Below are 24,135 nucleotides of genomic sequence, written 5' to 3' on the forward strand. Positions count from 1 at the left end.
AACTGTTACAGCTTGGCTGGGAAGTTCTGATTCATCCGCCGTATTCACCAGACATTGCACCTTCGAATTTCCACTTATTTTGGTCTTTATAAAATTCTCTTAGTGGAAAATATTTCAATTCCCTGGAAGACTGTAAAAGGCACCTGGAACAGTTCTTTGCTCAAAAAGATAAAAGGTTTTGGGAAGATGGAATTATGAAGTTGCCTGAAAAATGGCAGAAGGTAGTGGAACAAAGGGTGAATACGTTGTTCAATAAAGTTCTTTGTGAAAATGAAAAATAAGTCTTTTATTTTTACTTAAAAACCAAAGGCGCTTTTTGGCCAACCCAATATGAACGTATCAAGTCAATACTGAGCCATCCACTCTGCAGCACACCAGGGCTCAGTAAAGGCGGCCGGCAACATATTTCCTCATTCTAAGTTACCTAAAACCATACGGCAGTGCAATGGGATGCAATCACTTCTAATAAGGAATCAAGGCCAGGTTCTGTGTCACTGTTTCTCAATAAAAATATCTTCAAATGCTTCTATGCTGGGTTCAGTGTTTATCAGATAGTCAAAGATAATTAGCAATGCTTAATGAATTAATGGACCAAAACAACAATCATAAATGGCTGTTAACTTTAAGACTCAACAGGGGTTACATCTTTATGTAGATTTTCATTACTTTCATAAACAAATTTATCCCCACACTAAATATTCATGTTATACATTCTTCTGTTAGCACCTATAATATTACTTTTTAAGTATCCATGTGCATGCTTATCTCCCTCTCTAGAACAGTGTTTCTCCGACTAGGGCTTGTATCTATTAGTGGGTTGTAAATCAATTTAGTGGGTCAAAATCAAATTTTTCCATAATAAGAATAAAAAATATCATACAGTAAAAAACTGGAAAAAGAATGACTGTTAACATAACAAATAGAGAGGCATGTTGGGCCCCCTCATCAACCTACCACACCATCTATGAAGAATTCTTGCCAAAATATCTGATCTCAATCTGCTTGAGCTGCTATGTCAACCTACCAATTTATAGGTTGAATACCGGGACAGAAAAACATGTTAAATGACACCATGGGGATGCAACCAATCAAATCCTGACTGTGGGAAATTCTACAACACACAACCAGTTCTGTCAACAAATAAAAATGGAATATTTTCGGTTTGTTTTGGGTAGAAGTCTCTGGTTGGCATGAGTTTTCTGAATTTGTTGATTCAGACTGAAGCACGGCACTAGAAGAAACTTGGGTACGGCTGACGCAGGGAGAGCCCAGACAGCCCGTCTTGAGGCTGAAGAACAAGAACAAAGTCATGGTGTCTTCACAGAACCTGTTTTGCGTGTGGTCTGTTTGGGAGATGACTATGATTTCCATCCCAGGAGATGCCAATAAATCAAGCCTCTCTGAGGCAGCGTTCTTAAACCTGTGGAGCATCGGATCATCTGGGGAGCCTGTTACCTCTGCAGACACTCAGGCCCCAACACAAGCCTGCGGAATCAGAGTGCGGGGGATGCAGCTGAGCCTCAGGTTTTGTAGAAGCTCCCCAGATGATCCTGATGCATTGCTCTAGGTTACACAAGAGGGACTATTTTTGCATATGTAAATGCTATGAGTGTTTCGGTAACTTAGAAATTCTCATTGAGAGTTTTCATCATCTGTCATTGACAAAGAACTAAATTAAAGCACAGGTATTTTTGACAGGTTTATCATCTTCCTCTGAGGAAAGCAAAGCTATTCATTAAATTCAATCAGCTGTTAGAAAACTCTAGCAATCATCTTTAGTGCTTGGAATTCAGTTCAAAAACTGAAGCCAGCACGGAGAAGACTACCCTATTGTTACGTCCGAGGAAGTATCATCTTCCGATGATAAAGATGTCATACTACCCCAAACTACCTACATACATCAATTCTTGAAATGGTTAGTGATATTCTGTTTACATTCCATAAACAAGACAATTAGGTGACATCTTTTAGAACTCTGTCCTACCCAAAACGCCCCTTCCCCAGACAACTGTTCCTTGCGCCCCCAACCTCCAGGAGAGGGCCACTTCCTCCCCATCACCTGCGTGGGCTAACAGACAGCAGTGCCCGCAAACGGCTAATTGTTTTATCTCCCCATTAATTTGGCTGAAGGGCCAAGAGAAGCTAATCAAACTGGGTGCTTCAACTACAGACTTGCAGATTTGGCCACAAATACGGAGCCGCGGAGAAAGCTGTTCTGCAAAGAATGAGACACGTGAAGAAGATACGTGGAGATAAAAGCCCAACCCAGACACAAAAGCAATCACAGCCTGGACTCCATGGCTTTCCAGGCTCTAGCGAGGCCCAGCCACGCCTCTGGCCCACCCTTCCATGAACCACACCTGTATCTTTATAAATGGATCCCCTCGTTAGCAAAAACTAGCTACAGTGGTTCTGCTGATTGTCACCAATGGCATCAACTTAGATCAACTGCACTAACAACTGAGAAACCACAGATGACAGAATCACGTCATGCCACATGTCAACGTGCAATATATCCGGGGCCGCAGGATTGGGAACCAATGTCAGAGCCACCAATCTCACGAGTAAGACTGGCAGGGGAGAAGGGAAGCGGGAGCTGCACTGCCTGCTTCGTGAGCCTGAGTATTCGCGCCCAGGAAGGAGGCAGGGTCCTTGGTGGCTTTCTCTCACTAGAAATGGCAAAGGAAGACTCCCACAGACCTGCTCTCCATTCTAAAACACTGTCACAACATGGCATGTTCTCAAAGGGATGAAAATGAATCCACCAGAAGCATTTCCTGGGAGAAAAAAGGAAAGGACTGGAGACATTTTCCCCACTCACCCTCGTCTTTGTAAAATGCCCCAGAAGCTTAGTACACATTTTTCATTTTAAAAGTAGGGACTCCTCTTCTCTAGAATAATGTTAAATACGTTCTGATGTTGGCAACAAGTTGCCGACCAAAAATTGGTCTGTGAAAAGGGAAAACCCACCAAGCAGCTAAGTCATGGAGGAGTCACATATCTCGTGAAGCATGTGGGAATTTCAACACTGGATAGGGTGACAGAAAAACCACCAAGATTCCTAACAGTGCTCGACTTCCTACTAAAGCTGCCGCTATTCATCCGACTTCCTTCAGCTGCAGAGAGGGAAAGGAGAGGTCAGAATAATGCAGTAAGATATACACCGCTACTGACAAGCCAGCATCCAAAAATAATCTAACCATCCAGAGCATGTGAGCCCCTGCCTCGAATGCCATGAAACAAATCACAAGACTTTACTTATCCAAAACACAGATCGTGCAGCAGCCTCACCTATTTGGAAAACTGCTGAAGATCACAAAGTGAAAAAGACTTCTGAGCAGTAAAGACAGGTGTGTCCAAGTTTGCGCACGGCAATCAAAGCCCTCCACAAGCTGTCAGTCCCAGCTTCCACTTCGACCAGACGCTTTTATCTATAATGCTAAGAGCCAGCATTTATTAAGCTCTATGATGTGCCAGGTAAGTACACTTCATTAGTATCTCATTAATCCTCACAACAACTCTAGGACTGGCGTTATCTCCATTTTACAGTTGAAGAAACTTAGGCTTAAAGAGGTTCAAGAACTTCCCTTTTATAGGAAAATAAGTCACTAACCAAGGGTTCGGCCCAAGCCCCGACTAACTCCAGAGCCCACATTCCTCGCTGCTGTGTCCTAGTTCCAATAAACACGGTCTCCAGTTTCCTACCACAAAAGAAAAGAGTCGTCACAGCCATTGCGTATAACAGAAAACCAGTCTCCTGTTACAAAACTGATTAGAACAAATTAGAAAAATGCCCTTAAGAAAACTACTCCACTGTACAAGGATTTGCCTCATATAGGACAAAAGCCCGTGAAAGCTAACATCAGCTACACTCCTGAGAATCTGCTGAGAGGCTGCAAAGCAGCCTGGTCGTTTCCATTCCACTGGTTCTCAAAAACTAGTTTCTTACCGAGTTCACATTCAGAATGCCCACATCTCGAAAGTGTGATGGACCTAGGGCCCCTCAGCAAAGGCAGGAAAAGGGAAGGGCCCTGCCAGATGATCACTGACCTTGAAAAGAATGGAGCGGGGGTCTCTACAATGAAGCTCTCATAGGCCAAAACGCTTATAAATGTTCACATCAACCCTTCACTGCTTACAAGGGCTCTGAGTCAAAAACCGAAGTTGTTATTCTCAGTTTAATTTTATCCAGCCAGAAGGGCAAATTCCAAAAGGCAACATAACATCCCTAAAGGTTCCAAAACACAATTTCCTTCTATCACATCTGGCACCAAGTGCTAAAAAGACATAACACAAACATTTTATTTCCTCCAAGTCGCTCCACTGGTCTAAAATGGACACTTAATACTCTGTTTTCTCTGCTAAAATAGAAAACCTGAGGGGAGAAATGCATTTGCATCTACATATTAGGTGGGAATCCATGTGTATCTTAGAAGAAAATTTACCTTTCTTTAAAGCAGAGAGTTGTATTTTTAGCACAGCCTAGTACTGACAATTTAAGTTTTGTCTTTCCCCTGGCTTCTCCAAACTTCTCTCTGTGCATGTACTGAAAATAAATAATACAGACTTGAGGCCACAGTCCAAACCCAGCTCTGGTAATTACAGACATGAACTTGGGCTTGCCATTTAACCTGACTGAGCTTTGGTTTCCTCCTGTGTGAATGGAAACAATACCACCTCAGTATGAGGATATGAAGAGAAACGGGTGTAAACACCTGGCATACATATTCAGTAAATGGGAGTTGTTACAATTGTTGGACCCAGCAGAATCTATGCTTCTTGATTCCTTTCTTTTTTCTCCTCTTTTCTTTTTTTTTTTTTAAATAAAATTTATTTATTTATTTATTTATTTTTTGGCTGCGTTGGGTCTTCGTTGTTGTGTGTGGGCTTTCTCTAGTTGGGGTGAGCGGGGGCTACTCTTTGTTGCGGTGTGCGGGCTTCTCATTGTCGTGGCTTCTCTTGCTGCGGAGCATGGGCTCTAGGCGCGTAGGCTTCAGTAGTTGTGGCACATGGGCTCAGTAGTTGTGGCTTGCGGGCTCTAGAGCTCAGGCTCAGTACTTGTGGCGCACGGGCTTAGTTGCTCCTCGGCATGTGGGATCTTCCCAGGCCAGGGCTCGAACCTGTGTCCCTTGCATTGGCAGGCAGATTCTTAACCGCTGCGCCACCAGGGAAGCCCCTCCTCCTTTCTTTTGATGACTAAACAAAGAATTCCAACACACTACTTGAGTTGCAATTATTCAAGATTCTGAGTAGAATAATTTCTGCTTCTCTCTCAATCCTGTTTCCCACATGAAACTAAATTGACTCCACTCAGGAGGCTTCTCAATTCTTTTTTTTTTTTTGTGGATCAGAAACTCCTGCAATTAGCAACATCAAGGTTGGTCCTAATTCCATTAGACTTGGACTACACAGTAATATCTGAAGTCGTAGAAAAAGAAACGGCATATTTCTGTTAATAGGATTTGTTTTCTACAATGACTTAGGTCCTGTCCTTTGGTGTCTTTTCTTCTGCAATAGAAAGTACTTTGAACCCACTATAAGACCAAAAGAGTAAACTAATGGCTTTCTTAAGAGAATCCTGCATCTGAGGAAGGGACTGCTCCGGCATGCCGGGCATGCCGACAAAAGGTAAGCTTTCCCGACTGCTGAATTTATTCAAAGTAGATTAAGCTGGGAATTCCCTGGTGGTCCGATGGTTAAGACTCAGAGCTTTCACTGCCATAGGCCTGGGTTCAATTCCTGGTCGGGGAACTAAGATCCCACAAGCTGCGGGGTGCGGCCAGAAAAACAACCAAACAAAGTAGATTAAGCTACTGAAAGATGGTAACAAATTGAGAATAAAAACCTATATAAGCACTTGCGCACTGGAAGAAAGGAGCCACGCTGCAGGCAATCATCACTAATATCTAACCTGTCTCTGGTTAATACTTCAAAAAAAGTATAAATGTTCACTATCAATTCTTACAAGATAATCAACTCAGGAAAAAAAAATAAGCACCATCACCACTACCATCAACCACCCCTCCACCCCCCAAATCAAAACATACACCAGTCCTGAGAAGAGAAATAACCTAGAGGACTCCAATAAGTCGGGGTATGCAAAGAGGAATCATAAAGAAACCCTCCCCTCAAAAAAAGTGAATTTTTTCCTTTACTTTGGGAAGCGACCTGTATGGGTGGTGGGGAGAAGGTAGGGAGCACAAAATGGAGAGTACTCATCAGCTATGCCCCACAGTTCCTTTGCCTCCGTATTTTTATAGTAGCTTTTTGAACTCCACAAGAAAAACACAGAAAGAACAAATACGGAGATAATATTTCAAAGTTTTTGTTGTTGATCCGGGGAGAACGAGCATAGTTGAATGGAGAAGAGACGAAGAATGTGGTGGAAGTAGAAGTCAAACCTGGTAGCTGGCTCAGCCTGTGTTCTTACATGATGCCACACTACCTCTTCTGTGGAACGAAGAAAAAAAAGGAAAACAGGACAGAAAGATCAGTGAATGTATCTGCTAGACCCACCTGAAACCAGGTCAAAGCAAGCATCAATAAAAGAGCCCAGGGAAAGCCTAAAATTGTTTTGGAGAGGCAAACAGAGCCTGAAAGGACAGAAGCAGAAAAACAAAATACATCTACCCCCCAGGAGTAATGGCCGCTACATGGGAAAGAACTCGGGGGCTTCCTCAACACCAGCTGAGAGTTCACCTCCTATGACTCACTCCACTGGGTCCTCCAAGGCTTTAGTCTCTGGGTGTCACCCCAACCAACCCTCGAGAGTTCAGCAGGAATCTTCGATGTACCACACTCCAGGGAAGGCTCCAACTGCAAATAACACTGCTATGTACAGTCTGGGCTACCCTGTGCTTCCCTTCAAGAGCATGTCATGCTAAGAGTCCCCCTTGACATCTCCTTCTCCTTCACCCTCAATACCCAGTCCTTCACCACCAAATCCGATCAGTACCGCCCATTACATACGCCCAGAGCCCATGCTCCTCTCTTACCCCCACAGCACCACCCTGGTCCAAGCTACCATCATCTCCCACCCGGACCACTGCAACAGCTTTGCACCTGCTCGACTGCCTCTGCCTCTTTCTTATCCATTCTCCACCCTAAAGCGGCAGTGATCCTTTCACAACACGGTCTGCTCTGGATTACTGGTGGGAGGAGGGCCACAACCTGATAAAGCCTGCAAGGAGGCCCTGCACAGCCTGGTCCTCACCCCCTTGTCCCCCCTGCTCTCCCACCATCCTCCTCCTCAGTCTGCACATTGGCCACGCTGGCCTTCCTTCAGCCTCTCGTACCTGCCAAGCCCCTTCCTATCTTAAGTCCAAGTTCCTTCTGCTTGGAATGCGTCTCCTTTCCCTCTTTGCCCTGTGAATTTTAAGTATCCATTGGACCTCAGGACAAGGGTCATTTCCTCTGGGAAGCCCTCTCTGTTTCCACGTTCTTACAGCCCCGTGTATCTCTCCCTCCTAGCGCTTGTCATAATTGCAATTTCACATTTATTTATGTAATTATTTAAGTCTATCTCCCCATCAATCTACAAACTCTTTGAGGGCAGGTCCTTTTTTTGCTCGCCACATTGTCCCAGAATCCAATACAGGCCTTGCAAACAGTAAGTGCTCAGAAGATTTCGTTGAGTAATTTAATTAATAATGGCTTTAGGTAATGAGAGGTTTTTAAAAACACTCCAGCAGGAAACAGAGAAACACATGGGAAGGAGATTAAGAGACAATATCTAGGCTTGGGCTTTGACGTGGGTGGCATCACCAAGTGCTCTCATCATACCGTAAAGAACATTCCATTAAAGGCTGTCATGTACGTGGTATTAATCCAGAAACACTAGAAGTCATGAAGCCTGTCCAGTAAGAACTGCAGGAGAGCAGGTGCCGTGGATGGGCCTGGCATCATCCCAGGATCTCACAGGAAATTCAACCAGCATCCAGGGACAGCTGCCTCCGCACTAGCCCTGTTCTCTGGAGCACTGGGAGCTTCTGAAACTGTCACCTGGTTTCGGCGAAGGGCCCGGAGTCCCCCTTAACCCTTTGCTCCTTCTATCCCACTACCCTTCAACTCTGATACTCCCTGCCCAGCTGCCTAATCAGCAAATGGTCACAATCGTACTTCCAGAGCTATGACACGTGAGATAAAATTCGTTACTGACCCCAATTAAGTATCATGCTCAATGTGTAAGAAAAGAAGGTTAGAAAAGTACAGTTCTTTAACAATCAAGCAGAACTGGTTCTACTAGTTATGCTGACAGACTTTTCTCTGCAAGAGGCCTGAAAAGGAACTCATTTGAAAATGATGCAAATTTTCAACAAATGGGGCGTTAAACGCCATCCCTGTGGTTTGTGCAGCACCTCTTGCTACTCCATCTGCGTGTGGACAAAGCTTGCTATTATGGCACAAAAGAATAGCAGAGACTGCTGGCACTGGTCAAAGAACATCCAAGTCTTCAAAACTAGGGTATCTCAGTGGCCTGAATTCAGTTAGAACAGCGGCATGAACATAAATGGAGAGTAGTTCTGCCAGAGTGGGAGGATCAAGGTTGGGGTTTTTGGGTTAATTCCTATTTCAACATTTACCCCAATGCTATGGCTACTTTTTTATGTTTGTTTTAGCTTAAAAAGAGGATAAAGGGCATGAACAGCAAGTCTTCCAGTTTCCGCACATTTTACCCCACAGGTCAAAAGGAGCTACATCTGCTCCTGCTGCCACGGTGAGTATCCACAATTCCCAGGACACGCAGCTGCCACTGCCCTCACATCTAAGAAACTCGCCCCGTGCGGAGCCAGAAGCACTCCTATTCTGGCCACGTCTGTGCCAGACAAGACGTGAGAACTGCCACCCATTCTCCAGCAAGCCTGTAGCCCAAAGGAGACACACCCACTGCGACCCACCTCATACAGGTGGCCCAGCATTTACGAGGTGTCCATCTGGTCTCCTCTCAGAACTACGTCTCTGAGAAGGAGTGGCCCAAAGCACAGGGTTCCCATGAGCCTGTGCAGCGAAACCAGTGAGTCAACACTCAAGCTGTATGTCTGGTTACTCAGAGGTGCAAGATGACACACCGCCAATAGATACCAATTCATTTCAACAGCTCCTGAGTAACCTAACTACCAAATGCCCAGTATAAAAAGATGAAGAACTGACTTCTGCCCTTAAGATGTTTAGACAGACAAAAAAATAATAACTGGAAAACTGGGTATTCAGTGCAATAAACATTAGACACCTGCAGAAGGTTATCTCTCTACGCATCATCTCACTTAATTCTTACAACTCTTAACTGCCATTACTGTTCCCATTTTAGCGATGGGGAAAATGAGGTTGACCAAGGTTAAGTGAAGCGAGACTTGAGCCTGGGTTTGCCTGTCTAGAGCCATGCCCTTCACTACAATAAACCTGCTCCTGTCCGCCGACCACATCCTCCCCAGGGACAGTTTCCTCCCCCGGGACAGTTTCCTCCCCCTGGCCTTTCAGACACTCTTTCATTGACCAAACTGTCATTTCTTAGGCACCTGCTGTACCAGCACAGCAAAAACAGATGTGAACACAAGGCACAGCCCCGACCTCCTCAGAGCACACGGGAGTCTGACCACAGCACAAGCAACAGTAATGACTCGTGTACACTGCTACGCTGTGCGGGAGGCCACAACAGGAACACAGCAGACACACCTAACCGCATTCGGAGAGGGTCAGCAAAGACTGCTACCCTCAGGAAGTGCCATTTAGACTGAGACCTGAAAATCCGCAGAAATGCGTTCCGGGCCAAACGACCAACACTCTGGCTGGCTGCTCTTTCTCACCTCCTTTCTGGGCAGGGTCCACAGGACCTCTGTTCCTTGGAGAAGCTCTCCCACAACATATGCTGACAACCCTCCTCCCTTCAAATGTATCGCTACTCCAGATCTCTCTTCAGAGCTCCAGATCTGGACCCCGAACAGCCTCCTGGCCACATGCACTGTAATGTCCCTCAGACCCTCCAAATTCACATTTCTAAGTCAGCTCATCACTTCCCCCCGCCCCTCGCCGAACGTGCTGTCTGCTGGACTCTGGCCCTACCGTACACCCAGCAGTCATTCTCGGCTATCCCCTGCCTCTCATGATCTTGTCTGCTCTGCTTCCTTAACAGCTCCAGAACCCGTCCACGCCCGTCCTTGCCTGCTGCTGCTCTTCCTTCCAGCCACCAGCACGCACCTTGCGCGCTCCCCTGATCGGAGTCTTGCTCCCGCCATCCAGCCCCCGGCGCAGCCGCTGGACCCCTCAGTCCGCTCTCCCCAGTCCCGCCCACCCAATTCGTCCAGTCCACTGTCCACACAGTTCAAGTCCTCTGCAAAGCCTTCCTGGGCCTTCCCTGGTGGTCCAGCAGTTAAGACTCTGCACTCCCAGTGCAGGGGGCGCAGGTTCAACCCCTGGTCAGGGAACTGGATCCTGAATGCCGCAACTAAGAGCCCACATGCCCTAACTAAAAGATCCCACGTGCTACAACTAAGACCCAGCTAAATAAATAAATAAATAAATAAATAAATAAATAAATAAATAAATAAATAAATAGGGCTTCCCTGGTGGCACAGTGGTTAAGAATATGCCTTCCAATGCCGGGGAAACAGGTTCGAGCCCTGGTCCGGGAAGATCCCACATGCCGTGGAGCAACTAAGCCCGTGTGCCACAGCTACTGAGCCTGCACTCTAGAGCCCGCGAGCCACAACTACTGAGCCCGCGCTCCGCAACAAGAAAAGCCACTGCAATGAGAAGCCCACACACCCCAACGAAGAGTAGCCCCCGCTCACCGCAACTAGAGAAAGCCTGCACGCAGCAATGAAGACCCAATGCAGCCAAAAATAAATAAATAAATAAATAAAATTTTAAAAAATTAAAAAGCTTTCTTGCATCGCAATAGTCTCTTACCTTGTCTGTCTCCCCTACCAATGATGCAAACTGGGGACTGAGGCTGTATTTTAGGTATTTTTAGCCTCAACTCCTAGCATACTCCTAGACAGTAAATTGCCAATAAAAGTCTACTGAAAGCATGCATTAACAAACAAACATACGGGGACTTCCCTGGTGGCCCAGTGGGTAAGACTCCATGCTCCCAATGCAGAGGGCCCAGGTTCGATCCCTGGTCAGGGAACTAGATCCCACACGCATGCTGCTACTAAGAAGCCCACATGCTGCAACTAAAAGATCACGCGTGCCGCAACTAAGACCCAGCGCAACCAAAATAAATAAATGATAAATAAATAAATAATAAAAGAAAACATACAAAGAAACGAATAATTCTTGATCCTGGTAATATTCTTTAATTCTAAACATAGTTCTTGAGAGACAGCTCTATTCAAATTTACTCCATCCAAAATTACTACCTAATATTGTGAATCACTGTTGTACACCTGTAACTTACATAATACTGTACATCAACTATACTTCAAAAGAAAAAAATTTTTGAAAAAATTTTAAGTTTAAAAAAAATAAGGGGGCTTCCCTGGTGGCGCAGTGGTTGAGAATCTGCCTGCCAATGCAGGGGACACGGGTTCGAGCCCTGGTCTGGGAAGATCCCACATGCCGCGGAGCAACTAGGCCCGTGAGCCACAACTACTGAGCCTGCGCGTCTGGAGCCTGTGCTCCGCAACGGGAGAGGCCGCGACAGTGAGGGGCCCGTGCACCGCGATGAAGAGTGGCCTCCGCTCGCCGCAACTAGAGAAAGCCCTCGCACAGAAACTAAGACCCAACATAGCCAAAAATAAATAAATAAATTAATTAATTAAAAAAAAACAAACATATATATATGTCTAACTTAAACACGTAAATATATAATTTGCTGGAGGTTTTACTATGTCCTGTTTCACATGTTCTACGTCATTTATTTTGACAACAGTCCTGTAAGGAATTTTCATCCCCACTTTACAGATAAGGCCAATGAAGCTCCAAGAGGTTAAATAACGTGCCTGGGCTCACAGGGCTAAATAGGTGGTGAAGCCAGAACTCAGGACTTCTGATACCAAGTTTAGTCCGGTTTCTTAAACTGTGTTTTTGTAAAAGCTTTATTAAGACATAACTCACATACCATACAATTCACCCATTTACAATATACAAAGCAATGGTGTTTATCAGTATACTCACAGAACTGTACAACCATTACTAGAATCAATTTTAGAACATGTTCATGACCCCCAAAGGTACCGATGAGCAGTCACTCCCCATTCTCCCTATAGCCCCCGCCCCCCAGCCCTAGGCAGTCAATCTTAAACTTTTTTCTTATTACAAAATAATACGGGGCTTCCCTGGTGGCGCAGTGGTTGAGAATCTGCCTGCCAATGCAGGGGACACGGGTTCGAGCCCTGGTCTGGGAAGATCCCACATGTCGCGGAGCAACTAGGCCCGTGAGCCACAGCTACTGAGCCTGCGCATCTGGAGCCTGTGCTCCGCAACAAGAGAGGCCGCGATAGTGAAAGGCCCGCGCACCGCGATGAAGAGTGGCCCCCGCTTGCCGCAACTAGAGAAAGCCCTCGCACAGAAACGAAGACCCAACACAGCCAAAAATAAATAAATAAATAAATAAATAATCCTTCCCTCTACTGAAAAAAAAAAAGCGGGGGGAAGGGGAGTAAATTAAAAAAATTTAAAAAAATTTAAAAAAAAAACAAAATAATACCATCAAGCGTCCCTTCAACTGTAACAAGTCTCCAGGACAGGGAAATAGGCAACAACCTCAGACAGCACCCTTACCCCAACAGCTAAGCAATGCTTACTCATGTGTCATTCTAAATCCTTTCTCTCACATTTAGATTTACTGCTTTTTTTCCCCTACCTCAGATTTTTTCTTTTTGAAGGAAGAAAGTAACTGCCCACCAAGATCCAAACTACAGCCCTCACCTGTTTTGACAGCCCATCATTTACTGAACAGCAGTGAAAGGATTACTCATGCTTCTTAGCAAGGATCACTCTTACCAGGCATTCCTCAGGCCTTTAAATAATCCAAACACTTTAGCACATTCTCCCTAGTAAGAACCTCAGGCTAGAGAGGAAATGGTAAGACCCACCGTAGCAGTGTAAGCCTCGGAACCCACAGATCTGACCTCAACAAAAAGCTGGCTTAATTCCAACAGAGAGGGTCTGCTCGCTTGTTGGAACGGGAGCTGCCTGAGGAAGCAGAGCAGCCGGGAGACACATCATGGGGAACAGCTGGGCTTCAGGTGTCCACATAGGTCACCAGTTTACCAAACTAAGTGCCACAGTGACAGCGAAAAGGGGTATTATTAGGCAAAGCATCTCAGGCCAAAGCAGACTCTTGGGGCACAAAGACCAAGAGTAGAGTCAGCAATCACGCTGAAGTTCCTCACCTAGTTCTCAACCTCACCTCCCCCAAATCACTCTGCAGGAGAAATAAAAACGACCTCTGAGTAAATGGAGTCCACAGTAATGTATTTTATTTTTGTTTCTTTGTATTTCTTTGTAGCACATACCACAATCAGTGCCCACTCTCCTCCATCCACCACTTCAGCCAGAATGCTAGCTCCTTGCAAACTCATCTCTGCATCATTGACTGGTAAATTGCATCATGGACTTTAATTCTTTGTTCTTTCTTGTAGCCAAGCCCTTGGTCATGTGACTTTGCAGGGACTTGTTTTGGTTAACATTTGCCATCTTCAATGACGGGGATGTAAACAAAAATTAAAAGTGTTATATTTGAAATTTATAACCGTAAGTAAGTATAAAAGAAAGTTAAATAAATGTTCAAATGTTGTATTCTAAAAAAAAAAAAAAAAAAAAAAGACCTCTGAGTGAAGCTCCCACCAGCTACCTTCTGAGGCCCTCTCCAGGGATGGCCTTGGGCCACAGTCCATTCAGCCCTCTCTGAAGCCACCCTGAGCTCCACAAGGCCACACTGAGTGGCCGGCACTACAGCCCTGCCCTCAAGGAGCTTACAGTTCTGTTGGGGAAATACGAGCCACAGACATAGAACAATTATACACAAAGGAGTAGAGAATAAACACTCAAATGGCATCACCAAAACCCAGAGCTATAGACAGCCTGTATCACAGACAAAAAGGAGGATGGCAGTTACGAGCAGACTTGAGAATGCAGAGAGGCTGAAGTAGCAAGAGCCTCCGGTACTGCCTGGTCTGGGGCTTTTCACGCTGTACCTCTCATACCCTCTCTCTTCTGGTCTTTCTCTATTTTGGGGTTTCCTTTATGATTTCATTTGAAATAGCACTTCTCAACAGGAGCTGAAGGAAGAGATCACAGTTAACAGAAAGAACACAGGTCCCTGCTGCGGGTCCCGCTCCCACCCTGACACACACACACCCTTCCCCACCCCTCGGGCCTGTCTGAATCTCCACAGCAGCACTTGGGACAGTGCGTTTTGAAAAAGTTGTTCAAGAACCACACTGTTCAAAAAAAAAAAAAAAAGTTCCTTGCACAAAATACGTTTAAAAACACTTGTCTAATCCAACTCTATAAATCAGGAAATGAGACCCAAAGAGATTGAAGGGGCTCCCTCAAGGACACACAGAAAAGAAACAGCCAGAGCCCAGGGCTCCCAAATCCAAGCTACTTATCTTTCAACAAACCAGAAGCAGTCAGAACCTGGGGTTAGCCTGGAAAGCGCGTTAAGATTTGGAACAGCGGAAGGGGTAGGGGGCATGGAGGACTCTTAAATAGAAAAATGACACGTGAAGGCTGCGTCCAAAAGGAGCCTGGCCGTGATGGGAGGAGTGTCTCGGGGAGGGGGATGCAGAAGGGAGCAGTGGCAGGTGGAGAGACCAGGTAAGCAGCTGTGGTCGGTGGTCCCGGGCATGAGAGGAGATGCCAGCAGGAAGAGTGGCGATGGAAATGAAGACAGACCACCACAGAGGCCCCTCTCAAAGGGCACCCTGGGGACTGCGAATGGTTTGGACCACACGTGACTGGGGAAGGAGGGGCCGCTGGCAGCAGCTAGGAAGGAGGGAAGTGCAGCTGAACTGGAGTTTCAGGCCCAGGACCTAACGTGCTGCCCAAACCCCAGGTCCTCCTGGAAGCCCTTGAGACAAGGGAAGATACTGTTACAGGAGGACAGAGAGGGAATCCATGAAACAACTCACTGAAAAAGAAATCGGTGCCGGAGGGGAAACGGAAAGGGCGCCCACTGTGGGTATGGCAGGGTCCAATAAGAGGGACAGCACCCCTGGCTCCAGACACAAGCCTCTGAGAGTGCAAGCGAAGAACAATGCTCGAAGGGAACGTAGGTCAAGTCTTGCCATTATCGGGACCTGCTCTGGAGGCCCAAGAAACAAACACACGAATGAAGACACACAGCTGCAGCTTCTGGGGTGAAGAGTAAACAGCAACTACAGCAGTTAACATTTCATAAGTGTTTACTACATGCCAAGTTGTACTGAGTTAGCAACTCTCCACGGATTGCCTCACTTAAGACTAACGTCACTTGTATGGGTTAGATACTATTACTTTCATTCCCATCTCACAGGTCAGGAAACTGAGGCTCAGAGAAGCTGCATACCCAGCTTAAATCCATACAGCAAGTAGCAAAGCTCTAATTCCAAAGCCATGCTCCTAACCCGAATATCACACTGAAAGTGAAGAGGGCAGCGCTGGAATGTGTACAAGCGCTAGAAGAAAGGTGTCAGGGAGCAGTCATGGGGCTGTCAGACTCTTATCATTGAAGCGAACGGATGGGACCAACAGCAGCTGCAGAAACACATGGCGCTGCCTTCTGTGCGTCCCCTCCTGGTCCCCAGAGCTGCTATGTAAATACTAGGTCAGCCGAGAAGCTGGCAGGGAGCTAAAAGCCTTGGGGCAGTAGCTTTTCCATGATCTTGGAGCAAGAGGAACTGGGGCAAATGAGAAGCTGCCTACAGGCTCACCAAGAGCCAGACGGACCTGTAAAGCAGCATCCACAGAAAGCAGGGAACAACAGGCGTGTCCCAGTGGCGCCCCTGGATTCTACTCTTCAGGACCTGCCTCACTTGCACCTCCGCGTGCACCTTATATAAGGGAAGAGGACAGATGGTCTGACCACCTGGTCCCCACGCGCCTGTAAGCGTTGCAAGTTGTGCCTCCTACCTGCCCACTGCATCCTCCTCCTCCTCCCCACAGCGGAGCCCACGTCAATGCTGCCCTTTCCAAGTCCCACGCAACCTTCCGATGAGGCCAGATGCTGCTGAGAGGCAGCAGTGGGCCCTCCTCCGTGCCCGAGAGCATCGTGTGCTGCCCCCTCATCAACAGGCAGCACCTACCTCTGCACGTCACGGCCATCTGTCGACCTGCCATCTCTCCAGCAGAATGTGAGCCTCCTGAGTGCACAGACTGCTATTTTTTTTTTTCATTCCTAATTCTAACACAGTGCTTAGCAAATGGTGGTTACACACTCAATAATTCTTCTGATTCAAGTTACTGTTAATAATAATAAAAGCACCTAGCAGTTGTTGAGTATCTGCCACGTATCAGGTCCCAAGCTGGCTGTACATGGTATTTCTTCTCATGCTCAAAATAAGCCTGCCGGGAAGATGGGCATCCGGCGTCACAGGTGAGGAAAGGAAGGCTCAGAGAGGTGAAGTCACACTGGGAAGTGGATCTCAAGGAATTAAAGCAAAACACGAATTCAATTTTATATACGGAGAAAAGGTAGGAACACAGTGAGATTTTTCATCTAAAAAACTGGGATCATTCCCTTCAAATGTATTCTCAGAAATCTTAAAAAACTCTCTCAGCAAAAACAAAAGCAAAAAACCCCAGTAGCTCAGGACCACTGCCTAAAACAGGGGTTGGCAATGTGTCACAAGGGAAAGGTAGACTTCAAAATATTTCACCACTGTGGCCAGTGCTTTCATACGCAGACCCTGCTTTGCTCGTGGCTGAAGCCATTCTGTCCCCCCAAAGCAAACAAGTGACGGTTTAGATGCCACCTCTGAAAGGCTGCCCACCAGCCAGGTCTACAAGGAATGACGAAGGGGCACAGGAGGGAAAAGCGTTTACATATAAAATCAAAACAGCACAGTCTGGCAACTGCCTTTGAAGTAGGTAAAGAGAATTATTACTCCCAGAGGTAATTTGATTTTGTTTACTCGTATCTTAAGTAAGTCACTGACCAGATGTGATGGACAAAATCTGGCCTATGATAGAGAGACGCAGAAATGAGGGAAGAGAAAAAATAAGTCCACAGAAAGAATCTAGCAAAATGTCAAAGGCCAAATGTTAACAAAGAAAAAAGTCAACTGCTAAATGTTCTCATTAGGTTTGTAATTTTAAATATAATCAAATCATCCTCAAACGTATAAAAGAACAAAGAAAAGAAGAAAAGAAACTTGCGGAGATAGTGAAAAATACTCTAAGAAAGAGTTACCACAGTGAACTTTCCTGGCATGATACCATGGTAACAACCGCAACAACTAAATATTCCACTGTCACTAATACCTTAGCTGGGAAAGATCTTGTATTCTAAGATTGACGATTAAGTACTTTCTGAAACCATCCAGGTGGCTCCTGAGCAACAGTAACAATGAAAGCCCACATCTCCTGAAGGCTACCCAGGCGCCAAGCACTCTGCTGAGGGCTTTGTGTGCACAGCCACAGTTCAGATTCATAAATGTTCACATATACCTATCAGATAAGATGGGTATTATTATTCCCACTTTTCGGGTAGAACTATGACCAAGGCTTAAAGGACTGGCCTCACACACAGCTAGCAAGGGAGAGCGATGACAAGTGCTCGTTCTCCTTGGAGGGTGACACCCCAGGTATGCAGAGGGGATTAAGGAAAGGGGGAAGCCCTGCGGCCCTTCCAGTTCTCGGGCAGCTTCGCTCCCTCCTGGAGTCCCGCTCCATTTCCACCTCCTCTCTTCTGCCTTCCAAAGCAGCAGAATGTTAGAGGTTAGCAGAATTATTCCAGTTCAATCCTACCTCCTAATCTACCTCAAGAAGTTTATTGTAAATGATTCATTAAACTGCAAACCCACTGTTCTCCAAAAAAAAGCACATCAGAAGTCACAAGCGTAACTTGATGAGAAACTGAGGGAGGCTTCCTGCTGGAAAAACGACTCGAAGTTTCTGCTCTGCTGACACGAATCAGCGGTGCCACCTTCAAACACAACAACCGCAGGACAGGCTATAAATTTTTACACATATTATGAGTGCAACCATATAAGACACAGACAAAGCCTAGACATACTAAAAAATGGAAATAACTGCTTTGGTTAGGGTAGCATAATTACGGGTAGTTTTATTTTTCTAACTTCCAAAGTCTGCAACATTGTCTTTATCATAAAAATAAGGTATACATCTTTTAAAGTGATAAAAAAATTTGCTGACCCCCCCAAAATTGAGTTCTCTCTAAAGCACGCTGTGACATAGAACGGTTTCACGTGGAAGTAGTCAAAGGATATCAAACATTCTGTTGAGGTTGTTCAGAGAAGGATCTAGAACTTTAAATTTCTAAGCATGGGTTCCCCACAGCCTAAGATTTTGACAGCCGTGCTGGTTTGAGCTTCAGAGACGGAAGCAGGGCGCAGAAGAGAGGCTGGCTAAGACGGGGGCTGTCTGTGTGGCAGCTGCTTGATGGGCTGCAGGAAGTGTTGCCTGACAATAGCCTCATGACATCTTTGGTGCTCTATCTGCAGAAGCTGTGTGGTGTTGGATGGCACCCAGGGAGATGCCGCAGGAAGCACATGCAGGAGAGAAAAAGCGGAAGATTCGGACAGATCATCAGGCTCAAGCCACAGCTAAGAAAGTGGTCATTTTAGGAAGAACTTTTAATGTCCTTTAATGGCCTGTTAAATCATTATGGATGACCTCTAAGCTGAAGGAGAAAATTCTGCCATTAAAAAATTAGTTTGGAATGGAGAAAAAGTTATAGAGTCTTAAAGTAATGGGTCTAGATTTTGCTTTAAAAGGTATTTTTTATTGCTAGGACTGAGGAAGGAGGTCTGTTTTAGGCTAAGCCAATCTCCTCTCGTCATCGATCCATCAAAGTCATCAAAGTTAGCAGTCCAATACCATAGTGTTCCACCAAAAAATAATCTCAATCATTTCATCTGTTTTGGATCCCCAACATCTAGAATAGTGCCTGGTACTAGTAGGTGCTGAATAAATATCTGTTGAACAAATTAACCGTATCTCCAACGAGCCCCATATCTGCTCACGATCCCCTGGTGGAGAACCTAACAAACGCCAAGAAAGAAACCGCTGCTAGAGAACAGGAATGAGAAAGCACTCTAGCGTGCAAACACCAGGCATGCCTATAAGCATGTTTCACTAATGATATTCCCTGCATTCACAAATAGAGGGATAAGAGAACGGCCCTGGAGTCAGAAGGCCCTAGTTTAAATTCTGGCACCAACCTTTGCCAGCTGTGACCCTGAGTAAGGTACTTAACCTCTCTGGGTCTCACTTTCCACATCTAGACACAAAAAAGAGAGGTAATGGTAGTATCTGCCACATAAGACAGATGAAGATGAAATGAGATAAGCAGTTTCTGGGACACAAGTGCCTAATGAATATCAGTGAATTCTTGGTTTGTTTATTTTGATATATACCTGCAATCCTATCTCTGGGAATAATTCAGGATCATGGGTTCACTTCTCCCCACCAAAAGAAATGGCCTTAAATGAGGAAGAGGCAATCGAATGCATTCTTTTCCCTGAGGGATCAATAAGAAGAAAAAAAAAATCGGCTCTTAAATCTGGATTTTTTTTGGACCCTTCTCAATCTTCATGTCTCTTCTTGCCTTTTCTCCCCACATCTATATAAAACCTTTCCTGAACTGCTGTGGGTCTGGCTTAGCCACAGGCACTGCTGGCCTCCAGAGACAGCTCTTAACTCTGTTCTACAATAACACTGTACCCCGGGTAGGGCAATTAACCCCGCTGGGCCTCATTTCCACATCAACATAACAGAGGAAGAGTTCTGGGGTGGAGTGGATCATCTTTAAATTCTCTTCCAAGTCTAAAAATCCACAACTAAGTAATTAATAACTATTATTAGTACATTCAAGTCAAGCACTGACCTAAACTCAACTAGAAAGTACATCTTAACCATATTTGGAATACCACACAAACACGGGCACAAGTACAGCAAACTCTAAAAGCTGAATTTTTCCTGGTCTTAGCTTCAGAGAACAACACACAAGCACCCTGAGGCTTTTATTCGGCTCCCTTATCACAATGGAACCGGCTCTTATTAAATCAGAACTTTCTCTTAGGATCACCTAAGGGTCCTTTATTTACAAGCTGCCAGGTACAGACACTAAGCATTTCTAACCACTATGAATTACCAAACCAGTGCTTACAATTTTCAGGTAACTGAGCAGAGAACTGACAGTCTTAAAGAATCAGAATTGTCATTCAGCACCAGAGAAGGTGACTAACTAGAAAACCATTTAAAAACCACACTACTTTCTTGGGCTCTTCGTGCTACCTAACATCTCCCCATCACACTGTCTGTTTCTGTTGAGGAAAAGGGGTCTAATTTAAAACGAAGTTATAGGTTAACAATGGACATAGAAAGACATTTACAATATACATTTCTGGTGAAATGGGCAGATTACAAAATAATGTGATCAGCAATATTAGTCCCATTTTGGTAAAAAACATATGCATACACCTACACACATATCCGACAGGATACATTCCAAGTCATTAATAAGCTTATAATTTTTCTGTAAAAAATTTGTTTGTTTATCTATATTGTCCTATTTTTCTACAATGAACACTTCGACTTCTGAAATAATAATAATTCAAACAGGTGTTTTATTTAATAAGAAAAGTGGATCTGGCACCCAAACTATAAGCAAACACCTCCCTGAAGAGGTCAGCATCCAGGGTTCCCCGGCACAGAGGCACCTTGTGTCTGAGGCTAAGCTGGGGTGGAGGTGTTGAGATGTTTTTAAGTACCAGCCATCGCGTACCACCAAGATAGGCCCAGCTCTCTCCCTCCTGTTCACCTCAGCTTCCAGAACCATCAGCTTCCCATTTACGCAATTTACTGATCTGCAACCCTCTGGGCAGAGTTCACAAAACATGACCAAAGATCCTAAATTACAGTTCAGGATTTTAACTTTCACATTCACTGATTTAGGAGAATCATTGACAACAGAAAAGCCAAGTTACTGTGGCAGAGATCCAATTTTAACAGGTGAAGTTAACTCCCACCCCTCATTTTAGGCTGTCCAATGCCAATCCTTTCTGATCACAAGACAAAAAAAATAAGCCATCATGTTTAAAAGCATCATCTTCAAATACTTTATCCAGTTGAGCCTTCTGTTTTTAATAGAAAGTGCTGGCTCTTGATAGCCTCTTTGGCATACAGAATGCAGCTGTTGATCAATCTTCTAAGATCTGATCAGCCTAGAACAAGTTCATCACCAGGCACAGGTATCATAAGGCACTTTACACCGTGAAGGCGTGAAGGGTGTTCTGGAAGCTTAGTGATCTACCAGCAAAAAGGTGTGTGAGAAATTGCAACTTCCCAGCTAACAAAAGCAAAGAGCATACAAAGAAGACAGTGATAGGAAAACACACGTGACAAGCAGTAAAGATGAGGGCAGTGTGAGGGAAAGGAATAGAAACAGCAGAATGACAGTCTTCAGAAAAGTGTTCTGAAGTCTCCTCCTACTGAGCCAAGAGAAGGCTACCGGACCCAGTGCTCTCAGAGGCACATAGGCTATACCTTGAAGCTGCTCACATGCATTTCCCATAACGTAATAGCTAGCAAAAGCTATACTGTACTTAACAGCAAATTGTCTCCTTACTCCCTCATTCCCTTACCTTCTAAAAACCATCCATGATTTAGGTCAGAGCCTTATCCTCTGTTACAAAATATTTTTTGAGACAGATTTCAACAAAGAAGCATAGTGTCTACACAGCACTATTTTCTTGCAAGAAAACAAAACTGCCAACTATAAGGATCTGAAAAATGTGACCACTGCAGGCTTATTTTGGGGCTGAACCACTCCCCTTCCCTAATTATCCCTCAAAGGAAATATATCAGGAGCTGTGGGCAAAGAGGGTAAACATGTCTAATTACAACATGTGCTCTTGGTGGATAAAAAATTCGAACATTCTTGAACTCTGGCCACATTTCAGAAGACCTTCCACTTGTAGTTTAGTCTCCCTAAAGAGGAAAGGTTAAAAGATCAGTTGTGTTTCAACCAGGTCTCCATCAAAAAAGACACAAAGAGAAACTGACCACATTTCTTACCCTCCATACTATAGGAGAGCCTGCTGAATATGCAAGATGACCCTGACTCCTTATCAAGCACTTACAGAGGAAGTGGTTTTCATTTAAAAATTAGGACTAAAAATAAGACCCATTTCAAGAGTACTCTCCACTGGAAAAAAAGACACACATTTGAATTTAAAGATATATATGCAAAGGCTTCAGGCCACAGGTGGTCTTAGAGAAGCTGTCCTTGATCAAGCCCTCTCATCCACAGCCCACCTGCCTCTGCTTTACAGAGGTGTGAAGACAGCCGAAGAGTTCGCTGGTGCTTCTGCACATTGCTGTTTAAAGTGCTGAGAGAGGAGCAGGAAAAAACCTTCAGAAATCCAAAATGAAAATGCATCTAATTAGGCATTTGGATTGGGAGCTATTGCTCAAGAAGCCCTCAGCAAGGCCTACAGGTTGTAACCTCGCTCACCTCCTCTCCTAGGACTCTCCCCCTCCTCCCCTGGATTCTGCAGGGCTGGTTTCCTTGATGGCCCTCCAGCACTCCAGACTCTTCTCTCAGATCCCAAGCATCCTTCAAGTCTTTGCTCAAATGCCACTGTGCAAGGAGGAGAAGGAGGTCTTTTCTTTTCCCATGATACTTTCAACTTCTAATATACCATATAATTTACTTATACCTATTTTATTCATTGCTTACCCCTCTCTCCCTCAGATAAGCTCCGGGAGAACGGGGATCTTTGTTTTGTTCATTGATGTATACCCCCAAGCAGTTTTAGAACAGCGCCTGGCACTGAGTAGGAGCTCAAAAAATATTTTCTGAATGAATGAATGAACTTGACAGTAAAACTCCAGGAGGAAAGCAGGAGGGGGGTCGAAAGGGTGATGGTGAGGGGGTGAAATGAAAGGGGGAAGAAGCAACAGAGGGGAATTCACAAGGAAGAGGTAGAGGCTGACTGAGGCCGGGACCGACCCACACTTTCTCCCTGCAGTGCTGATGGGAAGCGGGAGGCAGTGCACGGTATCCCGCCAGCGGCATCAAATAGCACTCTCAGAAGCAAGCAGCTGAGATAAGCAAGCTCTACAGACTCACGGAGAAATTCCAAGGGCAGGGCAGACCCGCCCGGACTGCAGGCTCTGGGCAGGTCCCCAAGGGGGTCCAGACGTCCCTGCTCTTCCCCTCTCTCGGTGCCCCAAACCCAGCTCCCCTCCACTGTAGCCAGGAGCGTGCCGGGCCGCAGTACCTTCCCGGCTCGGGCCCCTTCACCTGGTCGCCAGCAAGCCGGGCCCTGCACTCGAGCACCTGCCTGCCCGCGTCGGGGATCCCCAGCCGGGTCCGCCGGGAAGCCCAGCGCGCCTCTGGGGGCCTCATTCCGCTCGGCTCCCCTCCGGCACCCGCGCAGGAAGCGCCCGCGGCTCTTCCTGCGGCGGGTAAGGGGCTGCAGGCGCCCCTCGCCCCGGCCGCTCCAGTCCGACGCCCCGCCCGCGCGGCGCCCCCTCACCTCGGGGCGCACGTAAGACACGAAGGAGGGCTTGGGCGCCTTGGTGCCGCCGCCACCGCCGACTACCCCTTTCCCCAGCATACCGCCGCCCTGGGAAGCAGCGACGCGCGGGAGCAGAGGCGGCCGCTCGCAGCGGCCACCAGCACTGGCGGCCGGGGCTCCGCCCATCCCCAGGGCAGCGGCGGCCGCGGCACCGCCCGCATCCGGCTCCGCCGCTGACACCGCTCGCCCCGCCCAGGCATGCGGGCCCCACCCACTCCGCGCGCAGGCCCAAGCAGTCGGGAACCCGCGGCCGGAGGCCACGCCCCCTCCGCTGGCGACAGGCCGGTCTGCCTGGCGGATACTCGCCTTCCAAGATAGGCTCCATTCCACCCTCTTGCGGCAAAGCCCGCCCCCGTGCGTTCTCTGATTGGCCAGAAGGCTCTGCCGGCCGAGCCCTACGTCAAGTCCCTTCTTGAATGAACCTGGACAGATGTTTCTT

General features: G+C 46.2%; 1 protein-coding gene across 2 annotated transcripts in view; it reads right to left on the minus strand.

The window, feature by feature from the left end:
* The window catches only part of MTMR12 (myotubularin related protein 12), a 65,044-nt gene extending 41,157 nt beyond the window's left edge, over window positions 1-23,887 (minus strand). For both annotated transcript variants that reach the window (XM_061187687.1, XM_061187686.1), the window contains exon 1: window positions 23,655-23,887. In XM_061187687.1, the coding sequence (XP_061043670.1) occupies window positions 23,655-23,822 (168 nt within the window). In that variant the 5' untranslated portion in view covers window positions 23,823-23,887. The remainder of the gene's footprint in view (window positions 1-23,654) is intronic.
* Window positions 23,888-24,135: the final 248 nt, after the last annotated feature.

The sequence above is a fragment of the Eubalaena glacialis genome, chromosome 4 (genome assembly GCF_028564815.1).
Source record: "Eubalaena glacialis isolate mEubGla1 chromosome 4, mEubGla1.1.hap2.+ XY, whole genome shotgun sequence".
NCBI classification, from domain to species: domain Eukaryota; kingdom Metazoa; phylum Chordata; class Mammalia; order Artiodactyla; family Balaenidae; genus Eubalaena; species Eubalaena glacialis.